The 12,590-nt window shown below is 40.2% G+C and overlaps 1 protein-coding gene across 8 annotated transcripts in view; it reads left to right on the top strand.

Moving 5' to 3' along the window:
* The window catches only part of nrg2a (neuregulin 2a), a 96,688-nt gene extending 84,602 nt beyond the window's left edge, over positions 1-12,086 (top strand). For 3 of the 8 annotated variants that reach the window (XM_065287142.2, XM_065287143.2, XM_065287150.2), the window contains 4 exons: positions 1,819-1,954; positions 2,309-2,436; positions 3,206-3,430; positions 7,708-12,086. In XM_065287142.2, coding sequence (XP_065143214.1) covers positions 1,819-1,954; positions 2,309-2,436; positions 3,206-3,430; positions 7,708-8,359 — 1,141 coding nt within the window. In that variant the 3' untranslated portion in view covers positions 8,360-12,086. The remainder of the gene's footprint in view (positions 1-1,818; positions 1,955-2,308; positions 2,437-3,205; positions 3,431-7,707) is intronic. The other 5 variants (XM_065287145.2, XM_065287146.2, XM_065287147.2 and 2 more) reach the window with 3 other exon arrangements.
* The last annotated feature ends 504 nt before the right edge of the window (positions 12,087-12,590 follow it).

The following is a 12,590-nucleotide window of genomic DNA, read 5'->3' as shown; positions in this document are numbered from 1 at the left end:
TTTTTCCAGACTTGCAGTTTGTGGCGGCACATTCACTACGTGCACATCTGCCTAAATGCAACTTAAATGAGGCTCAGCGGAGCTCGTTGACTGACGCCACAGGTGTTTGTACAGAAACTGTCATGTGAGACAGAGGTAGTGATAAACCTGATGTGCAAACATCTATTTGTGGTGGCCAATTTTAATTTGTGGCGGACTGAGAAATAAATGAATGTATGGGAATATACAACAAGGCTTTCACTTATGATGTCACAGCAGTAGGCAGCGCAAATATAACAACACGCCTATAATGCATAATTTTTGACTAATTTACGACACTTGATTGGTGGACAAAAAAGAAGCAAGGGCATCACAGTCATTCCCGCAACCTTCTTAACACTGATGCCATTAATCCAAGCGCGTCATTTAAATTCCTGCGTGTCAACACACTCGCTGGTTTTACCCTCTGTGTGCTAACAACCTCTCTAGTGCAAGGAAATGTCAGAGCCATGCGTATTACAAGCCCATGTGTAAGTAAGAGTCCGAGTTATGTGTATTACAAGTTCAGGTGCTAGATTGAGTCCAATTCGTGTGCATTCAGGTCCAAACAAGAATCCAAGACGTGCACTGTAAGTCCAGGTGTGTACGAGAAGGATCCGTGCGCAGTACAAGCTCTCTCGCGCAAAGTGAAGCCCACAAACCCTCTCATGCAAAGAAAAGCACACAATTTGCATGTTAATGTGAAACTATGATTATAATAATAATAATAATAATAATCATCGCCAACTATCGTCATGAAATCCCGCTGAAATCAGCACCCTAGTTCAACTTAAAAAAGAATGTTACCTGGTTGCTTTGAGTTAATTCAAATTAAATATATAAGTTAACTAAATTGTGTCAACTAATATTTTGAAGTTGAATTAACTAAAAATTTTAAGGCAGCCAAGTTACTCACTTTTTAAGCTGAACCAACTTTTTAACAGTGTACATAAGGGCTCGTTATAGTCGTGCGTAGGTCCTACAGCGTAGCCGCGATGGCGTAGGTTCCGCGTCGGTTTTCATTTATACTTTTGCGTCGTTGTCCGCGTCGACGTGCAAACACACCCGCAAACCGCCGGTAGTCAGTATCCACGCATGTAACCACAGTAGCAGCGCGACCATCAGAGAAGAAGCAGCTTGGCAAGTTAACCCACAAACAAAGAAGAAACAGCAACCTGTTGTGTATGATTTGAGAAGACCAGCAATGATGGAAGTAAATAAACAGTGACTTTTGTTGCAATTTGAGTTAAATTTCTCCTCAACTTGGCTCATCTTTGTTTTCACCGTCGCAAACGGAAATACCTATGACGCAGTTTTTTTACCTGACGGGAGGGGTTCTGGAGGACCAATCAATCACAGCGCTTGCGGTCCGCGTAGAACTGACGCGCTGTTAAAAATTTTGCAAGGTGCACGTCAGGCTACGCAGAGCTACGCACAGGCTGCGGATAGCCTACGCTGTAGCTACGGCATTGAACTTACGCACAACTATAAATCGGGATTTATTAGGACCTTTTTAAAAAGTACCGTCCCAGTGACAACTTTGTACCTTTTTTCTGATAGTGTACATTAAGCACTAGTGACAAATACACCTACAAATTGGTAATTTTTTTACAGTAGAACTCCAAACTGTACATGTTAATAATAATTAAAATATGTAAAAAAAAATACCAATAGCACCTTTAAATTCAATAGCAGCACATATTGTATGGAGTAAGTGTCACACATATTACATTTTGCTACGAAACATGTTGAATGTGAGTCTAGACCGTTGTCTGAGAAAGTGACACTGCCTCACTGTAGCCTCCCTCCCAGGAAACAGAGGAAGAAGATGCACAATCACATGAGGCAGAACATGTATGTGGATCACCCCAACCGTAACCTGGCCAACGGACCCAACCACCCAGGTCCTGGTCCTGAGGAGATACCCATGGTAGATGTACGTTACTCTTCAATACGAGTATTGCGCAAATGTTGTGTGTTTAATTCTCTGTTAACACATCTATGTGACCCTGCCTGTGTAATTCAGGTCTTTTGATCTAATAATGAGATTAGGAGCATCAAAGTTGGGTTTCAATCATTGATTTTAATCTTTATTCCGTAAATATTAAAGATATCAAGGTTATATGTTCTTTACATTATGTGAGATGATTTTAATCACAAAAATTACTTTAGCTGGGTTTTCATAGACTGGGTGACATATTGATAAAGAAATGTATATATTGAATGCACTGTAAGTCGCTTTGGATGAAAATTTACCAAATGCTAAAATGTCATTCATTCATAATTGCAGTATATTTCCAAAAATGTTCCGGCAACCGAAAGAGTCATTAGACACGGACCAGAGGCACCTTTTCCCGGCAGCCGGCAGTCTTCCAGATCTCACAACTCCTCCACCCGGGCCCATTCCTCCACTCACAGGTACTCCACTTCCCTGCCTGCCCTATCATAGCTGATCTGTGTCTGAACTCCCCGTTTTGTCTTTTACTCATCAAGAATCGGGGTCACGCTCCGATTGCCTCCATCTTCATGCGTCTTTTTACATCCCATTCAGCATTCTTTCCATTTCCACGCAACTCGACATGGAATTTGAGTCACTCGGCCATATTTCACCCCGTTTAGAATGGAGACGCCACAGGTGTGATTGATCGAACAGAAACCCGAGGGTTATTCATCGTGATCACTCGCAGACCTCCTGCTTCATGCCTGTCACTCAAACTGCTTCTCGCACACACACGAGTTAAGCCAGTGGTTCAGATCATTCTTTTTCCATCACGCCCCTCCAAAACGAAAAAAGTGCCATGCCATAATCTCATCATCTGTTAGTGTTGTTGCCAAGTATTTTTTGCCAGATGTTGGCAATTAATTATGTTGAATAACAGCCTTTAAAATATTTTACATTTATTTATTTAACAGATTTTGTTCAATACATTCATCCATTTTTGTTTTAAAGGAGTTCTGTATATAAAACGTACAACATGCATGTTTTCTTCTTTTGTCTTGTTTTCTTGTTGTTAAACATATTGAAAACAATAGCATTACGCTAGAAATCCAACTGTTGTATTCCCTCAAACTCTGCATTGACACATTGATGATTCAGTGGTAACGATTAAAAAAAAACACACTTTGAGAACCACTGGGTTAAGAGTTGTGCCTTCTTTCTGTCCTGCTTTCTATCCTTCTTTCTCAGACAAGAGGGGAGAACGTGGAGTCTGGAGCGAACAGACAGCGTCCTCTCCGACTGTCCTTCGGGCATGATGTCGTCCTCAGTGGGGACCAGTAAATGCAACAGTCCTGCGTGCATGGAGGCGCGGGCCAGGCGTGCCGCACACTGTGGCTTTACTGAGCCCCACCGGCAGCCCCTGCAGTATGGCGACTCTTTCGACTCACTTGGGGACTCTCCGCATAGTGACAGGTGCGCAGGAGCGCCCCCTATCCGCAGCCATGGCGCTGAGAACCATTTTAGTGTGTGCAGTAAGACGTATCTGGGTTTTAGCGTGCGGCCTCCGTTACCCGTGGAGACCGGCAAGGGTGGCGTGAAAGATTCAATAGCAAATTTGTATGGGAGACGGTCACAATGGATATACAAATCTGCAATTTCTGTAGCTTAACACAAAAGTCATGGGTTTGATCCCAGGGAACACACATACTGATAAAATGCATGCTTTATAATGCACGCTGGATAAAAGCGTCTGCCAAATGCATAAAAATGATTTTAAGATTCCATTGGTAACTGTTGTGTGGTGGGCGTTCTGCCTGCTCTTCGTCCATCGTCCAGGTGGACGCTGCTCGCTGGAGGTGGTTGAGGAAAATATATCTAACATAAAAATACAGTATGCAGATTGTGCAGATGTTCTGGACTGGCTGAGAGACCGTCAAAGAGGGAGTCGGGGTCATGCAACATTTCAGATACGATGTTTTTGTATCGAGGCAGTGAGGATCTAGCCCACGGCCAGCTGTATTTACAGTTATCTCTCGCCTGCAAAACGCCCACACCGCCATGCGAGGGCCAAAGCAGAAGGATTTATACCGTGCGGAGTTCATTAAGTCAACAACAGCCGAACAACACGTTATCTCAGGGGTGAACACGGGTCTCTCGTGTTTTGCTCTGCACTTTCTCTCTTTCCACCTTCCCTCCTTCTCTTAAACCGACTTAGCTGCTGGTGTGCACTGCTATCTTCCCTTACATCTGTGACAGAAGAGACAGCGTTAATTCACGTACCACAGTTTGGAATCGGACTTTACTATTGGGTCATACGTTCATTTTGACTCCAGTGAAACAACTGCATGTTAGAAGGGAAATTGTCAGGCAAGCACAGTCATCCATCTGGTTGCGTACCGGGAGGTTTGACATGGCCCTCATTTGTTTCTTTAGCATTTACTACTACTCTCATTTGCTATTGAACTTTCAGCTGCCGTGTCTTAATGTACACACTATCATTATTCAAGTGTCATTGCATGGTGGGTTTCAGTTATTCAAACTGTTAGACAGGAACACTATACTCTTAGGCCAAGTAAAAAAATGTTACACAGTGTTCCATGTGATTTTTCTGCAGGCTTTAATTTCTTACTTAGTATTTTTGTCTTCTTTAAAAATTAAAATTTCTTAAATAAAGATGCATTTTTTAAATCACCAAAATAACCTAATAAAATAAGTCTAGCTTTTAGACAAAAAAAATATTTTAAGTGAATGTGTGCATTAAAAAAATCTGCCAATGGGGTAAGAAAAAAATATTTTTTCTTAAACACTTAATTAAAAAAATAGTTTTTTGCTTGTTTAAAGCATCAATTTAACTTAATTTGATATTTTTTTGTGATAAACTAGACTTATTTTCTCATTTTGCTCATCAAGAAAATGCAACTTAATTTAAGAATTTTTAGATATTTGTAATAAAAACAAGACAAAAATACTAAGTAAGAAAGAACATCTTTTTTGCAGTGTAGGGCTGTAAAAAAGATGCACATTTCAAAATAATATTTTTGCATTATGGTGCAACAATACTGTTTATATGGGACCTAACAGAACAGATCTAAATAACATACATTAAAGGAAAATAGTACAGGCAAATATAAAAAAATCTCTCATATTTACACACCATCGTGCTATCCCAGATATATATGACATCTTTTCTTTACACAAAGTGTTTATTAAAAGGTGTGGTAACTTTAAATATGTCGGCACGTCAATAACATTGAATCTCATTGGATCTTGCGTGTCTCATGATGGAACATGCAAATGACACTAAACACGTGAGAACCAATGACGTTATTGGACATTATTGATGTGCCACCATATTTTAACTTACCGTACAAATCTGACATTTTAAGGACACGACCTTAAAAGCCGAGAACTCAGTCTTTGAAGGTGGCAGCCTCTAAAGTCCACAAAGAGAACTGAAATGAGACGGTCTAGCCTTCGGAGGACCCATAATTTGTGCCATCTGCTGCATGCGCCCACCGCACCTGTAAACAAAACACAGCGGAGACATTTCTGAATTTTTAAAATAAATATGGAACCAGAAAAATCTACATTTTATTTTAGAAAATATGACACGACGCTGGGTAATACCAAACTTAATCAACCATAGAAAAACATTACTTATAATACTAAAACAGTGACAAGAAACTTGTTTTTGCTAAATACACTCTTTTATTTAATAAAGGTTTTTGTTTATTTGAAAATATCCAGCCGTTACAGGTGCGAAATGAATCTTGAGATAGCCCAGGCTGTTAAGGATCCATTTGTTCTTTTCTTAACAGCGCAGAGAAATAAGGACGCGTTTTGGGGCTTCATTTTAATCATCCTTCGAACTGGGACGGCCTTACTAGCCTTAAGTCGTGCTGCTGTGACGCAATCGGTCTTAGAAGGTTGCAGGCTTCGAATTGGGACACAGCTTCTATGTTTCCATGGTTTCTAATGTATCGATCTAAAAAAAGCTCATAATATTAATAATTTCCTCTCGCAGCACGTTGTTTCGCTTCAGTTGCAATACTGTATGTATATTAATCTACTGGAGTCATGTGGATTACTTAATGGATGATGGATGTTCTTCCATATATATAGAAATGTGGACCTCAGATGAAAAAGCCAGGAAAAGAGACCTCGGTCAAAAATGACAATGATATTAACCGAATGTTCGTGGCACATATTATATGTTCATCAAATACCTACGCTTCAAACCGATTAATCACAGCCACAGGCCATTCAAAAATGCCGCTTTGTTGGCTAAACGCCACATAGATTTTCAGCAAAGTCCTCTAAGACTATGTTTATATATATATTGTCAGTTTAAATCCGATTTTTGTGCATATCCAATTTTAATGACTGAATGTCCACACTTTGCATCACAACTGTTCAGGTCCAATATGTCTATATCCTGTGGCGCTTTTTTTTTGGCATAGCTTTTTTATGGCACAGCATTGGTTTCTATAGCAATGACGTTTTTGCCCTTCATACGTGCCAAATATGATCAGATATCAATCGAATTTGTAGATTGGATAAACGACAGTGCACAAAAAAACAGTGGACTACATTAAATCTCGCTTGTTGGAGTACTTGGACCTGAATACAACCCGAATGTGGCAGTGAGATGAATCACAGCACCCCCTAATATGTGTGGTTGGTTTTTTTACACTTTGACTTTTATCATTTGCAGGGTTTGTAATTGCATCTTTAGTGACTGTGCAACTGTTTACTGTGTCTTGTCAAAAGAAGAAGAAGATTTTTTTAGAAGTTGAGTTTTTTCCCAAAAAAGCTTGCATGCACTTAGAGGGTTTTGAAGTGAAAGACAGTCACATTGTTTTATTTGTGAAAATAAGGCATTTCAGTTACTGACAAATAACTTTTTTATTCCCGTTAAAGTGAAATAACTGAACCTAAACATAAGAGCCTGATCAAAAATGCTAATTTACAAGAAAACATGTCAGACGTACTTAGAGCTTTTTGCAACTGAACTCCTTAAATATTAAATTATTTATTATAAAATTTATTATTTGTGTTCAATTGAAGAAGAGGAGTCATATCCATCTGGAATGGCATGAGGGTAAATAATGAGAGACTTTTGGGTGAACTTTTCTATTAACACAAAAAAATGATTTTCTTACTCAGTATTTTTGTCTTGTTTTCAGTAAAATATCTAAAAATTCTTAAATTAAGATGCTTTTTCTTGATGAGCAAAACGACCCCAAAAAATAAGTCTAGTTTTTAGACCAAACATATCAAATTTAAGTGATTTTGTGCATAAAACAAGCAACATAATCTGTCAATGGGGTAAGCAAAAAAAATCTTGAATATTTTTCTTAAACACTAAATTCAAGAACAATTCTTTATTTTGCTTGTTTTATGCACAAAATCACTTAACTTTGATATTTTTGGTCTAAAAACTAGACTTATTTTCTTGGGTCATTTTGCTTATCAAGAAAATACATCTTAATTTAAGACTTTTTAGATATTTTTACTGAAAACAAAAATACTAAGATTTTTTTACTGAAAATAATTTTTTTGCAGTGTATTAATAGACCTGCCGTTTTTTCGGTTGCGGTTCCCTGTGCTTTTAACAGTACCTAAAAATTTGACTCATGTTCTTTTTCTCCACACAACTTTCTTCTGTCCTGCTCTCTCTCTCTCTCGCTCTCTCTCTGTCTCTCTCTCTCTCTCTCTCTCTCTCGGCCTCACTCTCTCTCTCACCACAGGTATGTGTCCGCCCTGACCACACCTGCTCACCTGTCTCCAGTGGACTTCCATTACTCACTGCCCCCGCAGGTGCCTACCTTCCAGATCACGTCTCCCAACGCCAGCCACGCCATGTCTCTGCCACCCGCCGCTCACGCTCCTTACCCGCCAGAGGAGGACCAGCCGCTGCTGCGCCGCTACCAGGTGCCGCTGCACGAGGCCCGGGGCCACGAGCCCTACCGGCAAAAGCAGCGCGGCAGCTACCTGCGAGACAGCACGGGCAGCCTGCCCTCCAGCCCCTACCGGCTGGCACAGGAGGAGGAGTACGAAAGCACCCAGGAGTACCTCTCCTCAATGGAGCAACCAAAGAGAAGCAGTCGGCGCTGGCGCAGGTCCAGACTGAACGGGCACGTGGCGCCGCGTGACTACCAGCCAGCCCGGGACCTGGGCTCACGCAGCTGCCTGTCAGACAGTGACTCAGAGGGGGAGGAAGGAGAGAACACGCCCTTCCTCAGTATGCAGAACATGAACGCCGCCGAGCCCTCCGCCATCTACAGGCCCGTACCAGACACACGGACTTCTCACGCCCAGAGCGGGCGGCATGGGCCTCGTGCCAGCACACAGACCAGACTGACACACTCGCGCTCCAAACTGGACAGTGCACCCCACTAGAGAGACCGCCACCTATCCACAAAGTCAATCTACTATAGACATGCACCTATAAGAAATATTTTTATTTTATATAACTGACAGATATTCTAAACAAATGAAATATTTATTTTCATTTTAGCAAAAGTTGTCTACTAGTTAACAGCAAAGACTTTTTTTATAGGGAAAACTCTATTTATATGTACATTTTGATTTACAGCATAAAAAAGATGTGCCAATTTTTTCACAACTTAAAAAAATAGAGTAATATTGTGGTGCCTTTTGCTGTATGCCGATTCCAGAGGGCCAGTGGAGTTTTTTGTAGCCTTTCTTATACGGACGCCTCATTTTTATACTCGTTTACTCTTTTCGTTGTCTCTTTTTGGCCTTTTCCCTTAATTTCCTTTCCAGGTTGTGTTCTTTTGGGAGGTGACCCCCATCTGAACTGTGACATTGCCCTCCTTTGCCCCTACCATACCCCACCATCATGCAATATAAACCACTCTGACATAAGGTGTATGTTTACATGAATTTGATCCACGAAGATGTTATATGGTCATGTTGCTTTGCCGACAGGAAATCAATGACAAATGCAATCGAGGGTCCATCTGTGTCGAAAGTGGTGTGAAACTAATTTGCGTGTGTGAGCGAAGCGTCGAGGCGCTTCATTTGACCAAACGTGCACTGCAGAAATTATTTTATTCATCAGGTTATTTTTGTCTTGTTTTTTATATAATTCAACCTTAAAACAAGATAAATGTACTTCAGAGGAAAAAATTGTGTGTTTTAATTTCAACTAATTGTCGTCTGCAAATAGATTGTTCTTGTTTAAATGCAAACTAACATTGTTTAGTGCTTTAAACATGAGTCAAGTCTTCTTATCTTTACCCTCTCAAGTACATTAATGATGTTTTTAAAAGATGTTATTAAAAGAAAACAAGACAGAAATACAGATTTTTGCAGTGTGTGTTGCTCCTCTATGCAGAGCGAGCGAGAGGCCGAGGACTGACTGTGGTTCTGTTATATATATTTATATATATGCTGCTGTTGTTTCGATTTGCGCATGTGGGCACCTGATGTTTTTACAGCTGCCCTGCCTTGATTTGCATTGCATCCCTACAGGGTAAGGTTTGTCACACGGGAGCCTTCTCTTTCCAAAGGGGGTTGTGGGTAAACGAGAGGGGGCCGTGGGCCGGGCTAGCAGCTGGTTAAGTTGAACTTGCCTGTCAGTACTAATAGCTTTTGACAGATAACAAAGAAATAAAGAACATATAGTCTCTCACACCCACCTTCCCTCATTATCAACACATCCATCCGGTTAGTGTGGCCAGCAGAGAGAGATAGACATAATGAAGGTAGAGAGAAAGAGAGAGAGAGAGAGAAGGAGGGACGGAAAGTCTCACAGCGTCTCAGGACTTCACTCCACTGCACATCTTCCTCTAGCACAGGACTGAGAAGAGCCTGACATCAAGTTTACGGGTGTGCCCGTTCACCCTTTGGTCCTGGTACTCCAGGATGGGAAAAATAAGAGGCTGTTCACATAGGATGCGTCTTTCGCTATTTATTCAAAAACTGGTATATTAATTTCATTTGCATTTGCATGTGTTAAATTGTCAGTAAAAAACAAATTGCATAAGATGTTTTAGTCAACACAAAAGTTAATTTACAACATGCAAAAAGTTTTGTGTAAAATAGGAGCTTTTGCCACTGAAGCACTTTGAATGTTTATCACTGCATTTCCATTACCTTCAAATTGCGCAATTTGAAATTGCAAATGTCCCGTCAATATCGCAAAAAAAGTTTTTAAGCTTGCATAAGGTGGATTTTTAGGCAATATTGCAAAATTGCAATGGAAGCATTATTTTGACATGTAAAAGTCACATGATCATTCTTAACCCTGGAAAACCCACGGGGTCAAATTTGTTTAATAGAATAAATTTGGATTTTACTGGGTTCTCCAGGATTAAAGATGAAAAATCGCCCAGAAACACCTCATACGTGGTTGCTTCCAAGTATAAGACACTTTCCTTGCTATTTATGCTTGGATAACATGCCCGCCTCTTCAATGTATAAAAATAATGGCCAGTGTGGAGGCTGCTATATACGTAAACTTAACAACATCCGTCGCCATGATTTTTTCATGACTTATCGCGAGAATAAAATGTACAACTTAGTCGCATAACGTCTGTAAATGTAAACTCGAAAATATGGCAAAGTTTTGTGCAAATCTGCAATGGAAACCATGCCACTCTTGGTTTTGTCAGGATTGTATGACTTCATACATCTGCATCTAAGGGTGCTTTCACACCTGCCTCATTTAGTTCAGCTGAATCGTACCACAGTTTGATTGCTTACTTGGTGCGGTTCGTTTGGGCAGGTGAGAATGCAGCAATCAAACTCTGGTGCGGACCAAACAAGCGGACCGAGACCTCCTGGAAGAGGTGGTCTCGGTACGCTTTTAAACGAACTCTGGAGCGGTTCGTTTGTGGTGAGAAAACGGTCTGAGATTGAACCGACCTGGACTAAACCAGCTGCCGTAATCAGCTGTGCAGTGCATTATCGGATGAGGAAGTGTTTGTTAACAGTTTCTATTACCAATATTAGCACAAGACAGATCGCGGACATACCTGGAGTTGCGAGGAGGTGCAAGCGGAGCCTCAGAAATTTGGTGTCTTCGCCGTTTGTAGTGCATTAAAACATTGTTTTCAAGCCGCATCCGCGATTCATTCTGGAAATGAACAGTTTGTCTAGCCTGCTGTATACAAACTATGTATAACAACCACGGACAAAATTACAGCGCGCAGTCGTATGTCCACGGTGTCTGCTGTATTTTCCTCCTTTTGGTTTACTTCCGGGGTTCCGTTGGAATTTTGCGCACGTTGATTCTGACCAATCGAGAAGTAGTTTAATAAATACGTTCAAAAGCATGTGCCCATTCAGTGATGTGGATCTTATCACATGACTGAATTTTGGTTTGTTTCAACTGTGTCGGACCAGAGCAATCAATTTGGTGTAAAAAGGAACCAAAACTGCTAAAAGAGCTATACAATGTATCATTTTTTGCTTTTGGTCCGGACCAAATGAACAGAACTACAGATGTGAAAACACCCTAAATGAAGGTGTGTATAAGTGGGAGGTATGACTTTAAGTGGAGTTTTATTCCACTTTTCCAAATATGAAGTTGAAAAATCATTAGGTTGAATGGAATACAGCATTAGTTTGCATGCCTTACACAGAGCGACACATTTTGAAGACGTCACAGAACGAAAAGTTTGTGACGCAACACGCACTAAATAGATGAATTTGGGTGTATTTACTTACGGACAAGCATACTGAGTTTAATATCCATGCATGTGAGCAAAAGCACCTATAAACGTTCAAATTCACTTATATTTGTCTTGTGTGAACAGCCTCTTAAAACTGAATTCTTGTGCAGGACACACACACTTACACAACACAAACACAGTCTGTACAACACCACAAATAGCTGTGAAAATGAATAGGGGTCATTAAAATGCCAAAATATGCAAACTTTTTATTCTTCTTACGTTATACTGAATTTCATTATTTTGAAATGAGAACAGCATGTAATGTGAAAACTGTGTTAGGTCCATTTATTTCATAAAATCCATATATTTCATAATTATGTTCACATTCACAGCCAATGAGGCACCAAATAGTGCAGGCCGATGTTATTATTATGGTTATTATTAATGTATGCTCATTAAAATCATATCATGTTTTCATATGCAACTGTAGTACAAAGCCATGCCTCCATCTTCATTTTGAAGCACTCACTGGGTCTAAACCAAACCAAACGGCTGCATTGACTTTGCTCTGTTTAGAAGTAGACGCTTCTGCGGCGTACAGAAGCAGTATGAGATGAAGTGTGTCATTATAAGCTGTCTTTAAGCATCCATAGTTCTCAACACTTTGCCTTCTTATTAGAAAGATGGAAAGAATATTCGGGTTAAAAGAGGTGAAGTCCATTGGGGTAAGGCACTACACCAAATATCGGAGATTTAGATGTAGACAGATATGTGGGAATTCATGTACTTCCATCAAAAGTTGTGATTATTTTGGTGAAAAATCAATAATGTGTTAGACACTAGAAAGTGGTTAATGCTGTGTTATGACAGCTGAATGATATATTGTTTTATTTTTTACATGAAGATGCTTTGTTTGAAGTTTGAAAAGAATTGCTCCCAATGCCCCCGTCCTATCGAAACGCACACATTTTTCAGATTTTGGGTCT

This window comes from Paramisgurnus dabryanus, chromosome 18 (assembly GCF_030506205.2).
Source record: "Paramisgurnus dabryanus chromosome 18, PD_genome_1.1, whole genome shotgun sequence".
In the NCBI taxonomy this organism is placed as follows: Eukaryota; Metazoa; Chordata; class Actinopteri; order Cypriniformes; family Cobitidae; genus Paramisgurnus; species Paramisgurnus dabryanus.
This window is presented reverse-complemented; position numbering and strand designations above follow the sequence as displayed.